The following is a 12,626-nucleotide window of genomic DNA, read 5'->3' on the forward strand; positions in this document are numbered from 1 at the left end:
AACTTCATCTTCAAAGCTTACTACATGCTTTGGGCAGTGTCGTAGGTCTCGAACTAGATCATTGTGCAAGTTGCTTAACTATATTATACGTGCGCACCTATTTTTCTTAGCCCATTGAGTTTAGGCTAGATGATTTATCTTGTATTGTTCCAAGTCCTCTTCCCCAGGCACAATAAGGGAGTGAGATATGGTCTCCAATACCTCTTGCTCATCTAAGACATATTGTACTTGGAATGCCAAATGTCATAGTTCTTCTCATCCAATTTCTCTCATTTATTTAAATCGGCAACTATACTTTTGGATGTCATTTCACAACAACACGCAAAGAAGGGATATCGCACGCGCACACACCTAAGAAATCTGCCGCGTCCATCCAAGCTAGAAAAAGAATAATTTAGACATGTTGCAAGATCAAAACATCGCTAAACTTCAGAATCATCTCTTGCGCCACTATATCCAATTATTAAATTTCTAATCTAATTCCCGTACAAATTTAAAACAAATATGAGAGAATTAATCATCATAAATCTCGACCATATTCTAACTATCTTAAGTAGTCACCTACCTAGTCACGCGTAAAGACATAGATCCTACTAAAATTGTAGTAACCTTTTGGGCAAATCTACAAGATAGCTACTCCAACCACAGTAACCTGTTGGGCCAGTCTACAAAGATGGTTCATAGAAGACCATTACAGTCCAATTTTCTTGTTCCATCAGTGCATTTACAGTTCTTACTGGGGCCACTATGGTCTTTTGGCTATACAGTGTATTTACAATTTTTACTAGGGTCACTGCAATTCTTTCAGCCTATCATTTACACTCACAATTCTAACTAAGACTACTTAGTGGAAATTTTTCTATTTCATCATTAAAGAAATGAAGACTAATATCTAAACATTCAAGCCTAACATTCGTGGATGATAAAATAATCGCATATCCATATGTTCAATTCACACATACATGTAATGACATTGAATCTAAAACATTAAATAAAATATCACATGTAATATAAAATTATAGAATTAAAAAAAATAGCATGAATATAACCATATATTCACATGTAGTCACATTTAATCTAAAATATTAAATAAAAAATCACATGTAACATTTAAAACCCTCACCCAAACCAAAGAAAACTCGCACCCCATTGGTGCGCCTTGCTCCTTGGTTTAGTAGGTGGTCTTACCTAAGTGTGCCACTTTTTGTCCTCTTTTATTTGTGTTAAAAAAATGGGTGTAAACAGTGTTGGGCTGCAAAAAATGGCCATTTGATTTTATTTTTATTTAACAGAATGGCCTATTCGGCCCAAGCCCATTGTTTTTTTTTTCTTTTAAAAAACTAATGGGCCGAAGGGCCCAGCCCAGCCCAGACGACTTAGAAGTCATCTTCTTCTTTCAAATGGCTACTGGTCACGTGAAAAAAAAATAGAGGACAAACAAAAATGGCACTCAGATTTCAAGCATGTGCAAGAAAAAAAATATATGAATCGGAAGCAATTATAAAAGCTCTGATACCAATGTAAGAAAATACAGTAGAAAAATACCTCAATCTCAACTTATAAAATTGCTCCACAAGTTTCTCCTGATTGATAAATAATACATAAAATTAGAGTAACACTTAATAAATTCACAATCTAAATATTTTATCAATAAAGAACAAAAAGAGAAAAAACTTTTATGTATTTTAGATAATTCTAAAAAATAATTAAGGAGAGTTATATATAGTACACCCCTCACGGCTGGCCAGCCTTCAATTGACATTTAAATGGCAGTAACGTTACAAGTAAGTAACGCCATGAGTTAGACACGGGAGAGGAGGGAGGGGTCAGCCCCACGTGGGCGCCCCTCCATTCAACAAAAACTAAGACCTCTTAAGCAATAGAAAGAAATGGAAGAGAGATTAAATTAAAAAAAAAAAAAATGTAATTTGGAAAGAAACTGATCCTGTATAGCATAAGAAAAATAAATCTAATGCTAGACTACACCCATTACAAATCAATAAACAGACAATAAGTTCAAGATACGTAAGATTGGAAGTGGAAAATTCTATAAATATTTGCACAAAAGAGTAAAAAGCTACAAGGAACATGCTCAAGAAAGAAGATCGACTTTAGAAAACCAACACGAAACAGGTACCACTATTTTGCAAACACAACCCAAAGAAGAGAGGATCAAATCACAGCAACAAAGAAGTTGCAAGCCAAAGAATTAACTGACGAAATAAACCCCCTAAAAAAAATCAAATCTCCATGGAAATGAAACGCTAGATACCAGCTAGAACCCCCATCACAATAAACTATTTTACGAACCACAGAAATAAAACTCAGGACTTAAAAAGTTAACATTAAACATATATTAAGAATTGATTGAAAGGGAACCGAGAAGCGGGATTGTCAAAAAATAGAGAAACAAACAGAGTATACCTGGCGACATGGGGATCGCGGGAGAGCATGCGGAGGATGGAAACCTCGCGGAGAGTAGTGGGAGGGGGACGCCTTCCTCGTCCTCGTGGAGGCTAGTCTTCTTCAGGGCCACGATATTCCCGGTCGCCTTCTCTTTCGCCCTGTACACCTTCCCGTACGTCCCTTCTCCTACCTTCTCTAGCTTCTGGTATGCATCCATGGCAGACAGACACTACAGTCCTTACCCCTCCTGCTCCCTCCATTTTCTCTCCCGTGTCTCTTTCAAACGGCTAGTCGTGTGCAAGAAGGTGTGAATCCAAAATGAGAAATATACACAAGACTTGGGGAGTAGGCGAGAGGCGCTCTATGTTCCCGTTGAGGCAACGACTACAGATTTAAAATTCAAATTCATGCCAGAGGTAAATTAAAAATAAAAAATAAAAAAGTTTAATTGTGCCCGGTTTTGTATATATATATATTTTTTATATTTTTACAAATTAAACTCTAGATTTTCAACTTTTATAAAATTAATATTTAAATTCTAAAAAAAACAAAATTAAATATTTACATCAATCTCTTATTACAAAAAATTGATAAAGTTTTCAACTAATTACAATTTTTTTTAAAGTTTATATATTAATTTTGTAAAAATTAAAAGTCTATGCATCAATTTGTTAAACGTAAAAATTTGGATGTTGAGTTTCTAATTAATTAATATAAAAACCATACTTATGTTTGCAAAGACAACCTCTATATTTTTTTAAATAGACCTTTTAACTCTTTTTTTTTTTAAATCAAATTAGTGCCGCTGCTAAAAATTTATTTATACTTTATGACAACAAATATCATTACTCGTAACATTCTAGCCTTAATTTCATTTTGTTCTTGTTGGCCCAAAACTTGTGATGAACAATTGTCTTGACATGATATTCTATTTAAAGTATAGTATCCTAAAATTGTTTGTAACACCTCATATTTTAGTGTATTTTTAATTGAAAGATTATTTGTTATTAATTTAAAAATTTATTCTCTTGTTTTAAAATTAGTTGGATTTTTAGTGGGTTTATTTTTATGATTTTAATTTTGTGAAAATTATTCTGAAGTGCTTTTTTTTTATAATTGATTACTGTAATACATTTAAATTGTTTTTCATATTAAATTAACTTATTGTTGGGTTTAATTATTTATTTTCATTTTAATCATTACGTTTGAATTATTTTATTTTATTTGCTGTTTTAAAATCTTTTCTGTTGGATCATTTTTGTGACCCAAGATATGAGGTTTGGACCTCATTTCTTTCCTTACATTTTCTTTTTCCTCTTTTCTTTTTCTTTTTTTTTTATTTTTTTATTTTCCTTCTTTTTCTTTTCTTTTTTTCTCCTCTCCTCTCCCGCGCACCGCACGACTCTCCCCCTCCCTCTCTCCGTCCGTTCCTTCATCCACCCAGCCCTGCCTCCTCGCGACACCGCCCGGCCCACCGTCCTCCCCAGCCACTGGCGACCACCCCCTGTAATCTCAGCCCCAACCGCGCCGTCGTTAGCTCCCACGCGCATCACCAAGCCGCGGCACTCCTTGCGCCGTTGCGCCGCCATCGTGCCACCTCCAGCCACCATCTTCTCACCACATCATCATCAACTTCCTAGCAACCCAATGGACCCATCCCCACCTCCGATCTGTCACCGGTGAAGCCCCACCATCAACATTTTCTTTTTGGATATTTTAGCCTTCGACCGCCCTCTACTCCGCCACCCACGGCCAACATTTTCTTTTTGGGTATTTTGGCCCAAAACTTGTGATGAACAATTGTCTTGACATGATATTCTATTTAAAGTATAGTATCCTAAAATTGTTGATGATAGCAATTTTATCTATTGGATGAATATAAGTGTTATAACCATAAAAAGATTTCATAAAAATAAATTCACACGTTGACATGACTTCATATAGTATATTAGATCTATTTTACAATAAAAATATAATTTTTTATTAATAAATCGCAATGATGTAAAAAAGTACAGAAAACAAAACAACATCATTGCAAATCGAGAATCAACGAAGGAATTTGGTGCAATTTTAGGAAGAAATAACCGATGTTGAGGTTTCTTCTTAGTTCTTACAGTAGTTGGCAGCCCATTCCCAAAACTATACAGAATTTTAGGTGCAGACTAGTTGAGCAATAATCTCATCCATACACTTATCTGAACTTCCACCCTCATTCACTGCCTCCTTTGCAAACTGTTTCCACTGCATTGCTTTCTTCTTAAACTCCTGCCCTCTTTCTCCGGCCTGCATGACTTGGTTGATGCATCTCTCGATTTCTTCCCCACTAGCAAGACCTTTTTCGTCTACTTTTGGCTGAACTCCCACTTCCCAAACTTTCTCCAATAAATACGCATTCGTCATTTGGTCTAGAAACTGTGGCATTCCCACCATTGGCACTCCCAAGCTTACTCCTTCCACCGTCGAGTTCCATCCGCAATGTGTTATGAAGCATCCGATGGCTTGATGGGCCAGCACCTCCAGCTGCGGGCACCATGCCACCACCAATCCTTTCCCTGACGTCTCCTCCACAAATTTGTTGGGGAGATTGCTCTCTTCGGTTGCCTTCACCACCCACAAGAAGTTGCTGCTGGTTTGCCTCAGGGCGTGTGCCATTTCTGTCATTTGTGGAGCACTCAAAGCTGCAGCACTGCCAAATGAAACATACACCACTGAACCAGGTTCCTTTGAGTTTAGCCATTGCATGCATGTCTCGCTGATTGGCTTATAGAGATTGAAACCGTAATCTTTGTCATCTTCCAGCCTCTTGTCGAGGTAAACAGATGGCACAGTTGGTCCGATAGTTCTAACTGTAGAGTAGAGATTGGTCATCCACTTTAGAACCTACATCTTAGTCACATTTACCTTTGTCACCCATTGTATGATTAAATGTTGACAAGAATAATGATATATACAAATTTCAAATATACAAATTTTGCGTAGGTATATTTTATAAAAAAGCCGACTCCATTTCCTAGCATTACTTTATTGAAAATGACCTGAGAATGTAAAACTTTGCTATATATGCAAACAGTTCAAATTTTTGGTAGAATCAAATTTTTTTACTACTTTCCTAACTTGAGCCTGCAATTAAATCAGAGAAATTCTCTCTATTTTGTCGATATCCCCATGTACCAGTACTATACATTACATCCATTATAACACCTATATCATACCCATAAAACGTATCGCACTCATGTGAACATGCACACACATTTTTTAAATGCAAACAAACACAGGATAGGGTTGGCCAGCAACAAGGATTAATGCTTGGTGTCATTATTTCCACTACCATATATGAATTTCTTGTAAGTTTACTTACTATGTTTGGTTGAACTTGTATCGTGCCAATTCACAAAAGTGATAGCAATAATAAAAAAGATTGAACAACCAATGGATAAAGAAATTGATAATAGAAAAAAAGAACAGATATATATAATGCCCTGTAAAATAGTACCCAAAAAAAAAACTAAGCTCACCTCCTCTTCCAACTTATTGAATGAGTTAAACAGGATCCAATCGGCCTTCTCAATGTTGCTGAATTGGTTTAATATGTGTTTGATTAAGGGGGGAAACTGTTCTGTCTCTGAACCAAAGGATGCAGAGTTTGGAAGTGCAGGCTGTCGCAGTCCAGGCATTGAAAAGGCAGCCACCGATGGTGGTTTGCCACACATCTCCACGTACATGGGGTAGTAGCAGGCAATTGCAGCACATGATTGAGTGAAAAATGCTGCACTGACAACACCCAGTTGCTTAGCTATGTTCAGAGCCCACGGTAAATTAGCATCATAAACCAGTCCCTTCACAGGGTACTCAGAATTCTCTAGCTTCTTCAAGAGTTCTCCTAAGCAACGTGCGCCAACAACTTCAAAATTCTCGAGGAACCCCATCAACGCTGCTGGTCCTGTGGTCCCTTCAGTGTTGTCATCATATATTGATTCTAGTGTAATTGACTCAGCTCGAGATTGCAAGGACTTGACGCTAGAAAGTGTCGTGGATACCGTGATTTTGATCCCTTTCGAGGCCAAACGTTTAGAAAATTGGAGCATTGGATTTATATGGCCTTGTCCAGGAAACGGAAGAACCACGACGTGAGAACTGTAGCATTTCTTTTCCTCCATTTGTTTTCAACACTTTCAGGTTCTTTTCCTTGCCTTTGTTTCCTAAGCTGCTTAAGATTGTCAAGACAACGATTAATGAACAGGAAGGGATAAAAAAAAAAAAATGCTGTTTTTAAGCGTTTCTGTTGGTTTGGATTAATCTTCTAAGATTCCAGATATTCGGGCGGGCGATTGTCTGTCAGTAAAAGAGAGAAAAACGGAGCCATATCCGACTCCGATAATACCGAGTCCAGAGAGAATAATCTGAACTTTGTTTTTCTTTTTCTGGCCGCGCGTGCATGTGTTTTCAGTTTTAATTACTGCAAACTTCTCCGATTCTGCAATCTGGTCCGATAACAATGTATGATTAACGTACAAAAACGACCAATACCTGTAGCGCAACTCATTTTCATTTATACAGTCGTGTGAATCAATTATGGATAGGTTTGGAGAAGGTGATGAAAATTTTATATTTTGTTTCGAAGTTTAAAATATTATGTTTTAATATTATTATTATTTTGAAATTTTAAAAATGTGTATTGGAATTTGAAAAAGTTAAATTGTTTATTATATTTTGTATGGAGATTTGAAAAATGTGTAATGATGAGATGAGATGATATTAGAATTTTATGTTTTATTTTAGTTACCAAATCTGCCCTAAGTGGCCTCTTTGGATTCTCTCTATATGATAGAGGCAAGTCTCTAAGAGCATTCTCATTGGATTAGCTAAAAGCTAAATCTAATGAGAATTTAACTATTAGATCATAAAATTGTTCACATTGAATTAGCTATATTTCAAATATTTGAAATATAGTTACAGTAAAGTCTAAACTAATTTTTAAATTTGGAACACACTATTTATTCATCAAATCACTTTTATATTATTTCTTTCTCTCTCCTTTTAATATTAATTATTTCTCTCTCCATTTTAAATGACAATTGAAAAAATATAATTAGAATACAATTATTAATTAATATATAATATTATGAATAGTAAAATATGATAAAATAAAATAAATTCATAATTAAAAAAATTAAAAAATTTTTAAAATTATTAATTACTCATTATTATATAATGAATAGATAGATAATCCAATGTGGAGATTTGATGTGAATAATCAAAGTTAAATTTATCTTATATTATTTTATTGTCATATAATGAAAAAATGGCTATTCCAATATAGAAATTTATGTGAATGTAATAGCTAAATGTTAAATTTATCTTACATTCATAAAAAATGTACTTTAACTTTAACTAATCCAATGAGAGTGCTCTAAGGACAAACTATTTTTAAAAAAATTGTCAAAATTAAAAAAATAAATAAATAAAAATGAAATTTAAAAAATTCTTAGGGAGAGACGGCACATCAACATTCTATCATTCATGTATTCCATCATACAAGATGCCGTGACGACCTAAGATTTAGAATTTACTGAGAATTATTCGTGTCACCCTACGAACGTCCAACCCTTTCAACAAATAGAAGCAAAGCATGTATTACAAGCGACAAGATCTACCATAATAAATACAGACACACACAAAAAAAAGACATTTTTATTTCGGAATGATATACGAGGATATTGTTGAAAGTCCAAAAAGTCCACGCTCCCATCGCCATCGACGAAACTCCCCACACGATCATCATCTTATTCCAACATTGAATTATCTACAATGCATACATGATTGTATAATATAATTGCCCACAACAACCCCACACGAAGGGATTTTCTGCAGCCTCTTACGTCATTTTTTTTTTTTATTGTTTTTCTAGCATTTAAAGGTGTTCATCTGCGTTCCAGACTGGATATTTGGATATACCCGGCCCAGAACCCAGGTATCAAACCCAGGTTATCACTCAGGCCGGAACATAGATGATCAGGGATTTTATAATCCGAAAATCTGGATTCCAGATTTCAACCCATATATTTTTTTTTTTAATAAAAGCCTTTAGTATTTAATATTTTTAAACAAAAAAAAAACTAAAAAGTTTATTTTTTAATCTAAAAACCTATATTCTAGTACAATTGTTCTAAGAATGTTGACAAACATATTTTTTTATTTAAAACAATTATTGCCTTTTTAGCTAAATGCATCTTAAAAAAAATTCAATTTTATCATGTAAAATGCATGCAATAATACAATTCACTACATATTAAATTACATTACATTACAAAACAAAAAATTACAACATATAAAATTAAAAAAATATAAAAATTACATATCAAAAGTGGATTGTAAAATTACATATCAAAATTACATGCAATAACATAAACTTCTTCTGCATTGAGTGAAAGCCTGAAATCTCCTTTCCTAGCAACATTAAATCATGCCAAATAAAAAACAAAAGAAAAACAGTATCGGCTCGTTTGTTTTTGAATATGAGATGAGATAAAATAAGATGGGTTGAGATTAAAGTTAAAAAGTTGAATAAAGTATTGTTAGAATATATTTTTTAATATTATTTTTGTTTTAGGATTTGAAAAAGTTGAATTGTTTATTTTATTTTGTATTAAAAGTTGGAAAAGTTGTAAAAATTGTAAAAATTAGATAAGATGAGATGTTTTCTAAAAACAAGCGTTGTCTATATTATTTCAACAAATAGTATTAATAATATACAAGCAATAAGCAATAAGCAATAAACTTGTATAACTCATGTTGAGCTAAATGCAACTTAAATTCATGTTGAAATGATTCCACTGTGTTATTTTTTCATCTGGTTCTGGTGATGCTGGTGTTGATAATCACGAAGATTATGATGGTTTCTTAGAATATCTGGGTCCATCTGCTTCTCTTCTTTTTTCTTCAATTTTCTTCCATAAAATTTTTAAGGTGAGTTTGAAAAGTAGTGTACTTTTATAAACGCCCCTTCTATGGAATCAAACAAAAAACTATCAAAAAAACTATCAAAAACCACCATCAGGAACAGAGTTTGGCTCTATTTTCTTCAGAAGCAAAATTACTTCCCTGGAAGGTTTCCATAAATTTTTTTGCTGATTTCAATGGATCTATCACCAGATACTATAAACCCAAATCAATATTGTAACTTGGACAAAGAATACACTGCCATTAAAGTAGCCTTAAGAAATAGAGGAAAAAGATGGAAACATGTTAACAACCATCCAATCTGATGACAACCAGAATTATATTTGTGAGTTTGAACCACAAAACTGAAGAAAAATAACATTAAAAAATATTCAGAATAAGGACAATCTGAACAAGAAATTTCAGAATAGGGACAATCTAAGCAAGAAATTCCAACAAGGGCAACTTAAAAAAGAAAAGAAACGCATTAAGCAACTTAATTAGACAGTATCCCCTCGCGCTATATAAATATATTTATGTAATAAAATCAAATTATATTTTCTGCCAAAAATATCTTCCTACCAGTTGTAAAGGGAAAAACTACACGATAATCCAAACAAGTCTGTTATAAGAAGATTGGTTCAACATCATTTAAAACTTATGCCCACGATCCAAGTCTCACATCAAAATAAACCCAAAATCAACAGAGAGAACAAAAATCCAAACGCAGAAAGCAAAACAAGACCAGAAAAAAATAGCAGATCTAACAAAAATAACAGCATATAACAAACCCAAATAAATAAATAAAAACCCACGTTTAAAAACAAACCCAAAACAGACTCTTATCCTTTCCCACATGCTTACAAATCTAAAACAATGTAAAGAATCATAGATTTGGAAGTGTAAAGCATGGGTTTCGGGGATATTTCCCAAACAAGGAAATACGAACCTTCAATTTGTCAAGAAGAACTAACCTAGAGACAATATTTCACAACCCAAATCGAAATAATAGCACCAACACAGAGAGAGAGTATGTGAAATGGAGGAAAACTAACCTTGGGTTGTAGAAGTCGACGACGAAGCGAAAAAGTAGAAGACGACAGCCATGAGGAACAGATTTTCGATCAGCAGAGGAAGAGTGATAGGAGTTAGGGTTTTAGCACGAGAGAGAAAGAGAGAGAGAAGAAGACGACGGAGCGAAGAGAGAGAGAGGGGGCTACGGCCAGAAGATGGAGTCCAGAATGGGTTTTGAGAAGGGTTTCAACCCTTTTGAATCTTTGATCATGCGAAATTTCTTTTTAACCTGAGTACTGGGTTTAAAAACCGGGTTCCGGGTTTTAAATCAGGTACCCGGCCCGGCTATATCCAGGTTTAGTCATCCGGCTATACCCGTAACTAAAACCCAGTTATGCGGGTTCCGAGCTGGGCTGGGAAAAAACCCGACCCGGATGAATAGTCTTACTGGCACTCTCTTACGTAATTAAAAAAAATCAAATATTATTTATATATATAAAGGATATATGGAAAAGGGTTCCCCTCCCACAAGAAAACCTCTACATATATCTAAGCAGGGGTCATGGGGGTCCGGCTGAGGAAGTCTCCCTGCTTCAATTCCCCTGGGCCTCCTGGCAGATGTGAAAGGTGGAGGGCAGTGCCCCTCCCTAATAAACGGTGGTGCGGCACCTTGAGGCCGAGAGTTGAGGGGGCGACGCTTGTGTCTTGACCCTTTCCAATTTTTGAAGTAATTTCCCCTTTATACGGTGGTTGTGTCATCTTATTTTGGGCAGGGTAATAAATAGAATTTTTTATAATATATTTATAATTTTTATAATTATTTTATAATATAAAAAATTAAAAAACAATGGTGTGGCTCCTTTAGGAGAGTTTGGGGGCAACGCTTGTGACTTGACCCTTTCTAATGTTTGGAATAATTTTCCCTTCATATAAATGATTTGTCGTCCCTTTTGGTTGTAGAGCAAACTCTGATATAGGGCGGGATAGTGATATACGTACAATTCTTTTACAATAATTATGATACTAAATTAAAAAAATAATTTTAATTTTACATAATTACCTTCATTCTAAGTAGAATGATAAAATAATTGTAAGAGGTTTATCATTTTCTTGCAGGGCTACCCCCTCTCAACTCGATCCAAGTTGAGTGGGATGTGTACACCATTTTGTTGCATGAAATACCAACTTTGAGATATATTGTAAGTCTGTATCCACCATTTTCTTGTTTCCAACGTGTTTACACCGCTGTAACATTTAAATCTCAAATTTGTAATGTTTTTTCACTACAAGAAATAAGGCTTATTCTAGCGATTTCATATTCGTCGTAATAGAAATCATTGTTCATAGTTCTTTATTGTGGCGCAAGCAACGTCGCCATAGCAAATTTGGTTTTTATTTCGTTGTGAACAACTCCCAAACTTTTTTAGTCGATATTTTAATCTTTTATGATGATTTTAGTGTATTTGCGGCTAAATTCATTTTCGGAGATAGAAATTTAGTCACAAAAAGTGAATTTTACTATAGCGGTGTTTTCTTTCTGACAATAGAGGGAAAACACCACAAATACGACTTTTTGTGGCAATTTTTTGTCGCTGCATAGAACCCACTAGGTAAGGGATGAAAAATAACAACGAATTTTGCAGTGATAGAATTGTCGCCGAAACTTATTGCGGCAATAAGTTTCTCTCCAGAGGGAAAGACTCTAAACTACGTAGGTTTGAGACAAAAATCTTAATCTCTCTCTTTCTTTCCCCCCCACCTGTGTCGTCCCCTCTTGTGACCCCCAGCAAGCCTGTCAAAACCCCATGTTTTATGGCTCACAACCAAGCTGCCAACCATGCCATGATAAGCCTTGATGGGCCATGGCTGATGCCCTGACATTGTCATTTACAAGGTTTGACGACCCCACGACCCATGCCTCGACACTGTCACTGACATGCCCCAACAACCCCACATGCCAGGTCTCAACATTGTCGCTGACAAACCTTGACAGCCCTTTGACACTGTCGCTGACATGCCTTGACAGCCCCACAGCAGCCTCATAGGCATGCCATGGCCCCACCATGACATGCCCAGGACAGCCCCACAGCCATGCAACGGCCCCTGCCATGACATGCCCAGGATAGGCCCACAAGGCCATGGCACACCCATGACAGCCCCGCAGGCATGCCATGGCACAGCCAGGACGCACAGTGAGGCTAGTGACCAGGCCAGCAGCATGCATGCCCAACGCCTAGGCACCTTGCCTGGGCTATGCCATCAGCAGC

General features: G+C 35.5%; 1 protein-coding gene and 1 pseudogene across 1 annotated transcript; both read right to left on the reverse strand.

Annotated features, from left to right (window-relative positions):
- Positions 1-2,635, reverse strand: part of LOC108989092 — a 43,610-nt pseudogene extending 40,975 nt beyond the window's left edge.
- A 1,680-nt stretch (positions 2,636-4,315) lies between these two features.
- LOC109000526 (UDP-glycosyltransferase 74E2-like) lies at positions 4,316-6,650 on the reverse strand. Its single transcript, XM_018977441.2, has 2 exons — positions 5,922-6,650; positions 4,316-5,286 (listed from the first exon to the last, which is right to left on the reverse strand). Exons 1-2 carry the CDS (start codon positions 6,561-6,563, stop codon positions 4,558-4,560), a joined length of 1,371 nt encoding a protein of 456 aa, XP_018832986.1. The 5' UTR covers positions 6,564-6,650; the 3' UTR covers positions 4,316-4,557.
- Between the last annotated feature and the right edge of the window lie 5,976 nt (positions 6,651-12,626).

The sequence above is a fragment of the Juglans regia genome, chromosome 8 (genome assembly GCF_001411555.2).
Source record: "Juglans regia cultivar Chandler chromosome 8, Walnut 2.0, whole genome shotgun sequence".
Taxonomy (NCBI): domain Eukaryota; kingdom Viridiplantae; phylum Streptophyta; class Magnoliopsida; order Fagales; family Juglandaceae; genus Juglans; species Juglans regia.

Coding starts and splice junctions, on each gene's coding strand:
- LOC109000526 (XM_018977441.2), bottom strand. CDS start 6,563: ATGGAGGAAAAGAAATGCTACAGTTCTCACGTCGTGGTTCTTCCGTTT. Junction 5,287..5,921: donor TCAATAAGTTGGAAGAGGAG/GTGAGCTTAGTT, acceptor ACTAAGATGTAG/GTTCTAAAGTGGATGACCAA.